The sequence below is a fragment of the Oncorhynchus keta genome, chromosome 1, assembly GCF_023373465.1.
Source record: "Oncorhynchus keta strain PuntledgeMale-10-30-2019 chromosome 1, Oket_V2, whole genome shotgun sequence".
NCBI classification, from domain to species: Eukaryota; Metazoa; Chordata; class Actinopteri; order Salmoniformes; family Salmonidae; genus Oncorhynchus; species Oncorhynchus keta.
The window spans coordinates 4,560,611-4,573,125 of NC_068421.1; the positions used below are offsets into that span (position 1 = coordinate 4,560,611).

Consider the following 12,515-nt stretch of genomic DNA (forward strand, 5'->3'; position numbering starts at 1 on the left):
TATCTCCACGGGCATATTTCTGCTATACATACTGTATCTCTACAGGCATATTTCTGCTATTCATACTATCTCTACAGGCATATTTCTGCTTTACATACTGTATCTCCACGGGCATATTTCTGCTATACATACTGTATCTACAGGCATATTTCTGCTATACATACTGTATCTCTACAGGCATATTTCTGCTATACATACTGTATCTACAGGCATATTTCTGCTATACATACTGTATCTCTACAGGCATATTTCTGCTTTACATACTGTATCTCTACAGGCATATTTCTGCTATACATACTGTATCTCTACAGGCATATTTCTGCTATACATACTGTATCTACAGGCATATTTCTGCTATACATACTGTATCTACAGGCATATTTCTGCTTTACATACTGTATCTCTACAGGCATATTTCTGCTATACATACTGTATCGACAGGCATATTTCTGCTATACATACTGTATCTACAGGCATATTTCTGCTATACATACTGTATCTCTACAGGCATATTTCTGCTATACATACTGTATCTACAGGCATATTTCTGCTATACATACTGTATCTACAGGCATATTTCTGCTTTACATACTGTATCTCTACAGGCATATTTCTGCTATACATACTGTATCTCTACAGGCATATTTCTGCTATACATACTGTATCTACAGGCATATTTCAGCTATACATACTGTATCTCTACAGGCATATTTCTGCTATACATACTGTATCTACAGGCATATTTCTGCTATACATACTGTATCTCTACAGGCATATTTCTGCTTTACATACTGTATCTCCACAGGCATATTTCTGCTATACATACTGTATCTCTACAGGCATATTTCTGCTATACATACTGTATCTCTACAGGCATATTTCTGCTATACATACTGTATCTACAGGCATATTTCTGCTATACATACTGTATCTACAGGCATATTTCTGCTATACATACTGTATCTACAGGCATATTTCTGCTATACATACTGTATCTCTACAGGCATATTTCTGCTATACATACTGTATCTCTACAGGCCAGCTGACGAGTAAGCCTATAACTAGGCCTTCCCTTACTCACTCATATCAGAACAGACCCTCTGCCTCTCTCTTCATGTGTGGTTGGCCCAGCAGTAGGAGGCTTGAAAGCATTGGCACTGAGGCAGTGGTAAAGAGTCACAATTTGGGTTCATTATATAAAGAATGTGGGGATGCAGTTGTCCGACGACTCATCCTGAATTTAATGACGCTGCTCTATCTATCGTTACCACAGGAGGTTGCTGGCACCTTGATATATTTGGCTCAAAATGATTTTGAATCGAAAATGCTAATTAGCATCAAAGTAGACGTCAGGCAAGACCACATATCCCAGAAAGCTCCTGCTCATCGTCTCTAGCTGGTACCAGGTACATTTAAACAAATTTAGCCAATTTATTCATTACTACATTTAGCTAACATTCGATATTTAAATCGAAGCAGTCTCATCCAGATCATCATGACATTAGTATTTTTTTTTTATGATAGCCATATTTGAAGCTAATTAACATTTCATTTGTGGGTAAATACAGGCGAATATATTGATAAAAGTCACCTTGTCCTAGAGAGATTTACACAGCTATCAAAACGTCACGCCAGGGTAGGCCTACACAAAACACAGCCCTTATTTTAAGCGTTTCTAAAAATTCCCTATGGGAAAAATGAATGGTGGAAAAACGATTGGAACCATTTCCCTGTTTGACTGCTAGGTTTTATGGGTATTATGACTCACACTGTGATAGTCTATGAAGAATATTATCCCTTCAGACAGCCATTTCCATGATAACAAAACGTCATTACTTTAGCGATAATGTGATTAATTGTTACCTTCCTGATTTCCCTGATCCACTCAACAACTGAACCATGTCTGTGTTTGAGAAATTGGGCCAACAAACAGAGGGAGCACTGCAGGGGAGGGCAAACTCACCAACAATTCATATCCACAATTACATCAGAGTTTTCACTCCCTCATTTTCTCTCGGTCTCTCCTCCCTCCCCCTCCCTGTCTAGCCCTGGTGCTAAGTTGAGCGGGGAGTTGCCATGCCAACCCAGAGTGGGGATCCCGGGTCCAAACTAGGCCACACAGCAGAAGCGGCATTAAACAGTGTGTAAGTGTGACAGATTCAGACCAGAACAATCTGTTAATCAAGTCAATCATTTGTCAGACCTCGTTTAACACACACACACACACACACACACTTTAAGAAAGACTCGGATCACAAATGAAATATGAAAACCTTTGTAGGAATCTGTATTTAATATTGAACTCTACATACATTCATACTGTAGTGTTGAGGAAAAGAGAGTGGACCTGTGTGTGTGTGTGTGTGTGTGTGTGTGTGTGTGTGTGTGTGTGTGTGTGTGTGTGTGTGTGTGTGTGATCCAGAGACACATCATGTATAATGGGCAATAGAGGCAGTGATTCAGGACAAAGAGACGAACTGAAGAGGAAAGAGAAAGTGGGTGGTGTTAGTCACTGTCTCTGTCCTCTCCGATCTCACTGAGGTGTGTGTGTGGTGTTAGTCACTGTCTCTGTCCTCTCCGATCTCACTGAGGTGTGTGTGTGGTGTTAGTCACTGTCTCTGTCCTCTCCGATCTCACTGAGGTGTGTGTGTGGTGTTAGTCACTGTCTCTGTCCTCTCCGATCTCACTGAGGTGTGTGTGTGGTGTTTGGTGTTAGTCACTGTCTCTCTCCTCTCCGATCTCACTGTGGGGTGTGTGTGTGGTGTTTGGTGTTAGTCACTGTCTCTCTCCTCTCCGATCTCACTGAGGTGTGTGTGGGTGTTTGGTGTTAGTCACTGTCTCTCTCCTCTCCGATCTCACTGAGGTGTGTGTGTGGTGTTTGGTGTTAGTCACTGTCTCACTCCTCTCCGATCTCACTGTCAGGATCTCACTGTGTGTGTGTGGTGTTAGCCACTGTCTCTGTCCTCTCCAATCTCACTGGTGTGTGTGTGTGTGGTGTTTGGTGTTAGTCACTGTCTCTGTCCTCTCCGATCTCACTGAGGTGTGTGTGTGTGTGTGTGTGTGTGTGTGTGTGTGTGGTGTTAGTCACTGTCTCTCTCCGATCTCACTGAGGTGTGTGTGTGGTGTTAGTCACCGTCTCTCTCCGATCTCACTGAGGTGTGTGTGGTGTTAGTCACCGTCTCTCTCCGATCTCACTGGTGTGTGTGTGGTGTTAGTCACCGTCTCTCTCCGATCTCACTGAGGTGTGTGTGGTGTTAGTCACCGTCTCTCTCCGATCTCACTGAGGTGTGTGTGTGTGGTGTTAGTCGCTATCTCTCTCCTCCCGTGTCTGCATCTCGCTGAGTGTACTCTCGTCAATGTTCTCCAGGCTGTCTGCGTGCTGGATGCTAAGCTCTGACAATGGGATTGTGGGTAGTGTAGTCTGCTCAGGGTAGAGCCAGGGCTTGAATCCCGGGTTGTGTCTCTGCTTCCACTCTCCGTACTTCAGACACGCCTTACTGATCTTCTTCATCGCCTGTGACACACAAACAGAGAAAGAGAGACATACAGACAGGGAGATACGCATTTAGCCAGGGTTAGAGAGAATTGTCTGCTCCATAGAGAGAGTGAGAGAGAGTGAGAGAGAGAGAGAGAGAGAGAGAGAGAGAGAGAGAGAGAGAGAGAGAGAGAGAGAGAGAGAGAGAGAGAGAGAGAGAGAGAGAGAGAGAGAGAGAGAGAGAGAGAGAGAGACAGAGAGAGAGAGAGAGAGAGAGAGAGAGAGAGAGAGAGAGAGACAGAGAGAGAGACAGGTCTGCTCCATGTAGTAACCTAGTGATGGAGAGAATTTTCACCTAATCTAAACTTTCACCTAATCAAAGAATTAGCCCAGCAGGAGAAGCTCTTCCTTGAGAAAGATACCCCCACCCTGAGCGGGTCAGACCAGACCTCTTCATTACATAAACCCACTGAAGTCAACCTCCCAGCACAGAGTACTAGAATTCACCCAGCTGGAGGTAAGGCAGGAGGGGCTGGATGAAGAAGGTGATTACACTCCAGTCAGCACAGACCCAGACAACAGTCCAGCACAACAACACTCTCTTACCCAGACCCGGAGAGCTGGAGGTGGAGAGAGACACATCTGCACTCTGGACTGTGGTGAGACAACCTCAGCATGATAAAAAGCATGAGCAGGAGAAGAACAGAGAACTAGAGGAGAGGATCAGGCTGCTGGGGGAGAGGGTGAGGGGGATGGAGGAGAGGGTGAGAGGGATGGAGGAGAGGGTGAGGGGGATGGAGGAGAGGGTGAGGGGGATGGAGGAGAGGGTGAGGGGGGTGGAGGAGAGGGTGAGGGGGATGGAGGAGAGGATCAGGCTGCTGGAGGAGAGGGTGAGGGGGATGGAGGAGAGGGTGAGGGGGATGGAGGAGAGGGTGAGGGGGATGGAGGAGAGGGTGATGGGGATTGAGGAGAGGATCAGGCTGCTGGAGGAGAGGGTGAGGGGGATGGAGGAGAGGGTGAGGGGGATGGAGGAGAGGGTAAGGGAGATGGAGGAGAGGGTGAGGGGGATGGAGGAGAGGGTGAGGGGGATGGAGGAGAGGGTGAGGGGGATGGAGGAGAGGGTGAGGTGGATGGAGGAGGGTGAGGGGGATGGAGGGAGGGTGAGGGGATGGAGGAGAGGGTGAGGGGGATGGAGGAGAGGGTGAGGGGATGGAGGAGAGGGTAAGGGGGATGGAGGAGAGGGTGAGGGGGATGGAGGAGAGGGTGAGGGGGATGGAGGAGAGGGTGAGGGGGATGGAGGAGAGGGTGAGGGGGATGGCATGTGACCCATTAGAGAGGTGGCCACCACTGCAGAGAAGCCAGCAGAACAGCCCACCACAGACCCTGACCATATCGTCCACAACACAGCGGGACAGACAAATGAAGAAGCCCAAGACCATGGGATCCCACCCCCTCTGAGCACCTGCCCCCTGTCAGCCACCCTGATAGCCATCCTGAAAACCCCCCACTGAGGACCTGCCCCCTGCCAGACACCCTGATAGCCATCCTGACAACCCCCCACTGAGGACCTGCCCCCTGCCAGCCACCCTGATAGCCATCCTGACAACCCCCCACTGAGGACATTCACAAGACACAGATTTGACTCCTTATGGACTTAAACAAATATATACAAGAAAAAAAAATCATCAATCATTTCCAGGCCCAGGGACATGTACTAGTCTGTGGCGACCTAAATGCCAGAACCGGACAAGAACCTGACAACCTCAGCACACAGGGGGACAAACACCTACCTGGAGGTGACAGCATTTCCTCCCACATATGCCCCCCAAGGCACAACTATGACAACACAACCAACAAAAACGGGTCACAACTCCTGCAGCTCTGTCACACGCTGGGTATGTACATAGTTAATGGTAGGCTTCGAGGAGACTCCTATGGTAGGTACACCTATAGCTCATCTCTTGGCAGTAGTACGGTAGACTACTTTATCACTGACCTCAACCCAGAGTCTCTCAGAGTGTTCACAGTCAGCCCACTGACACCCCTATCAGACCACAGCAAAATCACAGTCTACTTGAACAGAGCAATACTCAATCATGAGGCATCAAAGCCAAAGGAACTGAGTAATATTAAGAAATGCTATAGATGGAAGGAATGCAGTTTGGAAATCTACCAAAAAAACAATTAGGCAACAACAAATTCAAACCCTTTCAGACAACTTCCTGGACTAAAGGTTTCACTGTAATAGTGAAGGTGTAGAAAACCTAAACAGTATATTTGACCTCTCAGCTTCCCTGTCAAATCTAAACATCTCAAACAGAAAACCAAAGAAAATTAACAATAATGACAAATGGGTTGATGAAGAATCCAAAAATCTAAGAAAGAAATTGAGAAACCTGTCCAACCAAAAACATAGAGACCCAGAAAACCTGAGTCTACGCCTTCACTATGGTGAATCCCTAAAACAATACAGAAATACACTACGGAAAAAGAAGGAACAGCATGTCAGATATCAGCTCCTTGTAACTGAAGAATCCATAGACTCTAACCACTTCTGGGAAAACTGGAAAACACTTTACAACCAATAACAGGAAGAATTATCTATCCAAAATGGAGATGTCTTTGACTCTATAACAAAGAACAAACAGCAAAAACATATACATGATTAAATACAAATCTTAGAATCAACTATTAAAGACGACCAGAACCCACTGGATTCTCCAATTACATTGAATGAGTTACAGGACAAAATACAAACCCTCCAACCCAAAAAGGCCTGTGGTGTTGATGGTATCCTCAATGAAATGATCAAATATACAGACAACAAATTCCAATTGGCTATACTTAAACTCTTTAACATCATCCTTAGCTATGGCATCTTCCCCAATATTTGGAACCAAGGACTGATCACCCAAATCCACAATAGTGGAGACAAATTTGACCCCAATAACTACCGTGGGATATGGGTCAACCTTGGGAAAATCCTCTGCATTAACAGCAGACTTGAAGCAGAGCAGACTTGAATTGAGTTGTCTTCTCCACATAGTAACCTAGTGATGGAGAGAGAGTTGTCTTCTCCACATAGTAACCTAGTGATGGAGAGAGAGTTGTCTGCTCCCTGTAGTAACCTAGTGATGGAGAGAGAGTTGTCTTCTCCACATAGTAACCTAGTGATGGAGAGAGAGTTGTCTTCTCCACATAGTAACCTAGTGATGGAGAGAGAGTTGTCTGCTCCATGTAGTAACCTAGTGATGGAGAGAGAGTTGTCTGCTCCATGTAGTAACCTAGTGATGGAGAGAGAGTTGTCTTCTCCACATAGTAACCTAGTGATGGAGAGAGAGTTGTCTTCTCCATGTAGTAACCTAGTGATGGAGAGAGAGTTGTCTTCTCCATATAGTAACCTAGTGATGGAGAGAGAGTTGTCTTCTCCACATAGTAACCTAGTGATGGAGAGAGAGTTGTCTTCTCCACATAGTAACCTAGTGATGGAGAGAGAGTTGTCTTCTCCATGTAGTAACCTAGTGATGGAGAGAGAGTTGTCTGCTCCATGTAGTAACCTAGTGATGGAGAGAGAGTTGTCTTCTCCACATAGTAACCTAGTGATGGAGAGAGAGTTGTCTTCTCCATGTAGTAACCTAGTGATGGAGAGAGAGTTGTCTGCTCCATGTAGTAACCTAGTGATGGAGAGAGAGTTGTCTTCTCCATGTAGTAACCTAGTGATGGAGAGAGAGTTGTCTGCTCCATGTAGTAACCTAGTGATGAGTTGTCTGCTCTATATAGTAACCTAGTGATGGAGAGTTGTCTGCTCCATGTAGTAAGTAACCTAGTGATGGAGAGAGAGTTGTCTGCTCTATATAGTAACCTAGTGATGGAGAGAGAGTTGTCTGCTCTATATAGTAACCTAGTGATGGAGAGAGAGTTGTCTTCTCCACATAGTAACCTAGTGATGGAGAGAGAGTTGTCTGCTCTATATAGTAACCTAGTGATGGAGGGAGTTGTCTTCTCCATATAGTAACCTAGTGATGGAGAGAGTTGTCTGCTCCATGTAGTAACCTAGTGATGGAGAGAGAGTTGTCTTCTCCACATAGTAACCTAGTGATGGAGAGAGAGTTGTCTGCTCTATATAGTAACCTAGTGATGGAGGGAGTTGTCTTCTCCACATAGTAACCTAGTGATGGAGAGAGAGTTGTCTGCTCCATGTAGTAACCTAGTGATGGAGAGAGAGTTGTCTTCTCCATATAGTAACCTAGTGATGGAGAGAGAGTTGTCTTCTCCACATAGTAACCTAGTGATGGAGAGAGAGTTGTCTTCTCCACATAGTAACCTAGTGATGGAGAGAGAGTTGTCTTCTCCATGTAGTAACCTAGTGATGGAGAGAGAGTTGTCTGCTCCATGTAGTAACCTAGTGATGGAGAGAGAGTTGTCTGCTCCATGTAGTAACCTAGTGATGGAGAGAGAGTTGTCTTCTCCATATAGTAACCTAGTGATGGAGAGAGAGTTGTCTTCTCCACATAGTAACCTAGTGATGGAGAGAGAGTTGTCTGCTCCATGTAGTAACCTAGTGATGGAGAGAGAGTTGTCTTCTCCATATAGTAACCTAGTGATGGAGAGAGAGTTTTCTTCTCCACATAATAACCTAGTGATGGAGAGAGAGTTGTCTTCTCCATATAGTAACCTAGTGATGGAGAGAGAGTTGTCTTCTCCACATAGTAACCTAGTGATGGAGAGAGTTGTCTGCTCCATGTAGTAAGTAACCTAGTGATGGAGAGAGAGTTGTCTGCTCCATATAGTAACCTAGTGATGGAGAGAGAGTTGTCTGCTCTATGTAGTAACCTAGTGATGGAGAGAGAGTTGTCTGCTCTATATAGTAACCTAGTGATGGAGAGAGAGTTGTCTGCTCTATATAGTAACCTAGTGATGGAGAGAGTTGTCTGCTCCATGTAGTAAGTAACCTAGTGATGGAGAGAGAGTTGTCTGCTCTATATAGTAACCTAGTGATGGAGAGAGAGTTGTCTGCTCTATATAGTAACCTAGTGATGGAGAGAGAGTTGTCTGCTCTATATAGTAACCTAGTGATGGAGAGAGAGTTGTCTGCTCTATATAGTAACCTAGTGATGGAGAGAGAGTTGTCTGCTCTATATAGTAACCTAGTGATGGAGAGAGTTGTCTGCTCCATGTAGTAAGTAACCTAGTGATGGAGAGAGAGTTGTCTGCTTTATATAGTAACCTAGTGATGGAGAGAGAGTTGTCTGCTCCATGTAGTAACCTAGTGATGGAGAGAGAGTTGTCTGCTCCATGTAGTAACCTAGTGATGGAGAGAGAGTTGTCTGCTCCATGTAGTAACCTAGTGATGGAGAGAGAGTTGTCTTCTCCACATAGTAACCTAGTGATGGAGAGAGAGTTGTCTGCTCCATGTAGTAACCTAGTGATGGAGAGAGAGTTGTCTTCTCCACATAGTAACCTAGTGATGGAGAGAGAGTTGTCTTCTCCATGTAGTAACCTAGTGATGGAGAGAGAGTTGTCTGCTCCATGTAGTAACCTAGTGATGGAGAGAGAGTTGTCTGCTCCATGTAGTAACCTAGTGATGGAGAGAGAGTTGTCTGCTCCATGTAGTAACCTAGTGATGGAGAGAGTTGTCTGCTCTATATAGTAACCTAGTGATGGAGAGAGAGTTGTCTGCTCTATATAGTAACCTAGTGATGGAGAGAGAGTTGTCTTCTCCACATAGTAACCTAGTGATGGAGAGAGAGTTGTCTGCTCTATATAGTAACCTAGTGATGGAGAGAGTTGTCTTCTCCATATAGTAACCTAGTGATGGAGAGAGAGTTGTCTGCTCTATATAGTAACCTAGTGATGGAGGGAGTTGTCTTCTCCATATAGTAACCAGTTGTCTGCTCCATGTAGTAACCTAGTGATGGAGAGAGAGTTGTCTTCTCCACATAGTAACCTAGTGATGGAGAGAGAGTTGTCTGCTCCACATAGTAACCTAGTGATGGAGAGAGTTGTCTTCTCCATATAGTAACCTAGTGATGGAGAGAGAGTTGTCTTCTCCACATAGTAACCTAGTGATGGAGAGAGAGTTGTCTTCTCACATAGTAACCTAGTGATGGAGAGAGAGTTGTCTTCTCCATGTAGTAACCTAGTGATGGAGAGAGAGTTGTCTGCTCCATGTAGTAACCTAGTGATGGAGAGAGAGTTGTCTGCTCCATGTAGTAACCTAGTGATGGAGAGAGAGTTGTCTTCTCCATATAGTAACCTAGTGATGGAGAGAGAGTGATGGAGAGAGAGTTGTCTGCTCCATGTAGTAACCTAGTGATGGAGAGAGAGTTGTCTTCTCCATATAGTAACCTAGTGATGGAGAGAGAGTTGTCTTCTCATGCTAACCTAGTGATGGAGAGAGAGTTGTCTTCTCCATATAGTAACCTAGTGATGGAGAGAGAGTTGTCTGCTCTATATAGTAACCTAGTGATGGAGAGAGTTGTCTGCTCTATATAGTAACCCTAGTGATGGAGAGAGTTGTAACCTAGTAACCTAGTGATGGAGAGAGAGTTGTTGTCTGCTCTATATAGTAACCTAGTGATGGAGAGAGAGTTGTCTGCTCTATATAGTAACCTAGTGATGGAGAGAGAGTTGTCTGCTCTATATAGTAACCTAGTGATGGAGAGAGAGTTGTCTGCTCTATATAGTAACCTAGTGATGGAGAGAGAGTTGTCTGCTCTATATAGTAACCTAGTGATGGAGAGAGTTGTCTGCTCCATGTAGTAAGTAACCTAGTGATGGAGAGAGAGTTGTCTGCTCTATATAGTAACCTAGTGATGGGAGAGAGTTGTCTGCTCCATGTAGTAACCTAGTGATGGAGAGAGAGTTGTCTGCTCCATGTAGTAACCTAGTGATGGAGAGAGAGTTGTCTTCTCCACATAGTAACCTAGTGATGGAGAGAGAGTTGTCTTCTCCACATAGTAACCTAGTGATGGAGAGAGAGTTGTCTGCTCCATGTAGTAACCTAGTGATGGAGAGAGAGTTGTCTTCTCCACATAGTAACCTAGTGATGGAGAGAGAGTTGTCTTCTCCATGTAGTAACCTAGTGATGGAGAGAGAGTTGTCTGCTCCATGTAGTAACCTAGTGATGGAGAGAGAGTTGTCTGCTCCACGTAGTAACCTAGTGATGGAGAGAGAGTTGTCTGCTCCATGTAGTAACCTAGTAATGGCGAGAGAGTTGTCTGCTCTATATAGTAACCTAGTGATGGAGAGAGAGTTGTCTGCTCTATATAGTAACCTAGTGATGGAGAAAGACTTGTCTGCTCTATATAGTAACCTAGTGATGGAGAGAGTTGTCTGCTCCATGTAGTAAGTAACCTAGTGATGGAGAGAGAGTTGTCTGCTCTATATAGTAACCTAGTGATGGAGAGAGAGTTGTCTGCTCTATATAGTAACCTAGTGATGGAGAGAGAGTTGTCTTCTCCACATAGTAACCTAGTGATGGAGAGAGAGTTGTCTGCTCTATATAGTAACCTAGTGATGGAGAGAGTTGTCTTCTCCATATAGTAACCTAGTGATGGAGAGAGAGTTGTCTGCTCTATATAGTAACCTAGTGATGGAGGGAGTTGTCTTCTCCATATAGTAACCTAGTGATGGAGAGAGAGTTGTCTGCTCCATGTAGTAACCTGGTGATGGAGAGAGAGTTTTCTTCTCCACATAGTAACCTAGTGATGGAGAGAGAGTTGTCTGCTCCATGTAGTAACCTAGTGATGGAGAGAGAGTTGTCTTCTCCATATAGTAACCTAGTGATGGAGAGAGAGTTTTCTTCTCCACATAATAACCTAGTGATGGAGAGAGAGTTGTCTTCTCCACATAGTAACCTAGTGATGGAGAGAGAGTTGTCTGCTCCATGTAGTAACCTAGTGATGGAGAGAGAGTTGTCTGCTCTATATAGTAAGCTAGTGATGGAGAGAGAGTTGTCTGCTCCATGTAGTAACCTAGTGATGGAGAGAGAGTTGTCTTCTCCATATAGTAACCTAGTGATGGAGAGAGAGTTGTCTTCTCCACATAGTAACCTAGTGATGGAGAGAGAGTTGTCTGCTCCATGTAGTAACCTAGTGATGGAGAGAGAGTTGTCTTCTCCACATAGTAACCTAGTGATGGAGAGAGAGTTGTCTTCTCCATGTAGTAACCTAGTGATGGAGAGAGAGTTGTCTTCTCCATATAGTAACCTAGTGATGGAGAGAGAGTTGTCTTCTCCACATAGTAACCTAGTGATGGAGAGAGTTGTCTGCTCCATGTAGTAAGTAACCTAGTGATGGAGAGAGAGTTGTCTTCTCCACATAGTAACCTAGTGATGGAGAGAGAGTTGTCTGCTCCATGTAGTAACCTAGTGATGGAGAGAGAGTTGTCTGCTCTATATAGTAAGCTAGTGATGGAGAGAGAGTTGTCTGCTCTATATAGTAACCTAGTGATGGAGAGAGTTGTCTGCTCCATGTAGTAAGTAACCTAGTGATTGAGAGAGAGTTGTCTGCTCTATATAGTAACCTAGTGATGGAGAGAGAGTTGTCTGCTCTATATAGTAACCTAGTGATGGAGAGAGAGTTGTCTGCTCTATATAGTAACCTAGTGATGGAGAGAGAGTTGTCTGCTCTATATAGTAACCTAGTGATGGAGAGAGAGTTGTCTGCTCTATATAGTAACCTAGTGATGGAGAGAGTTGTCTGCTCCATGTAGTAAGTAACCTAGTGATGGAGAGAGAGTTGTCTGCTCTATATAGTAACCTAGTGATGGAGAGAGAGTTGTCTGCTACACATAGTAACCTAGTGATGGAAAGAGAGTTGTCTTCTCCATATAGTAACCTAGTGATGGAGAGAGAGTTGTCTGCTCCATGTAGTAACCTAGTGATGGAGAGAGAGTTGTCTTCTCCACATAGTAACCTAGTGATGGAGAGAGAGTTGTCTGCTCCATGTAGTAACCTAGTGATGGAGAGAGAGTTGTCTTCTCCACATAGTAACCTAGTGATGGAGAGAGAGTTGTCTTCTCCATGTAGTAACCTAGT

General features: G+C 44.6%; 1 protein-coding gene across 2 annotated transcripts in view; it reads right to left on the reverse strand.

Moving 5' to 3' along the window:
* Window positions 1-3,093: 3,093 nt before the first annotated feature.
* Window positions 3,094-12,515, reverse strand: part of LOC118378261 (START domain-containing protein 10-like) — a 34,171-nt gene continuing 24,749 nt past the window's right edge. For both annotated transcript variants that reach the window (XM_052463191.1, XM_052463261.1), the window contains exon 6: window positions 3,094-3,514. In XM_052463191.1, coding sequence (XP_052319151.1) covers window positions 3,302-3,514 — 213 coding nt within the window. In that variant the 3' untranslated portion in view covers window positions 3,094-3,301. The remainder of the gene's footprint in view (window positions 3,515-12,515) is intronic.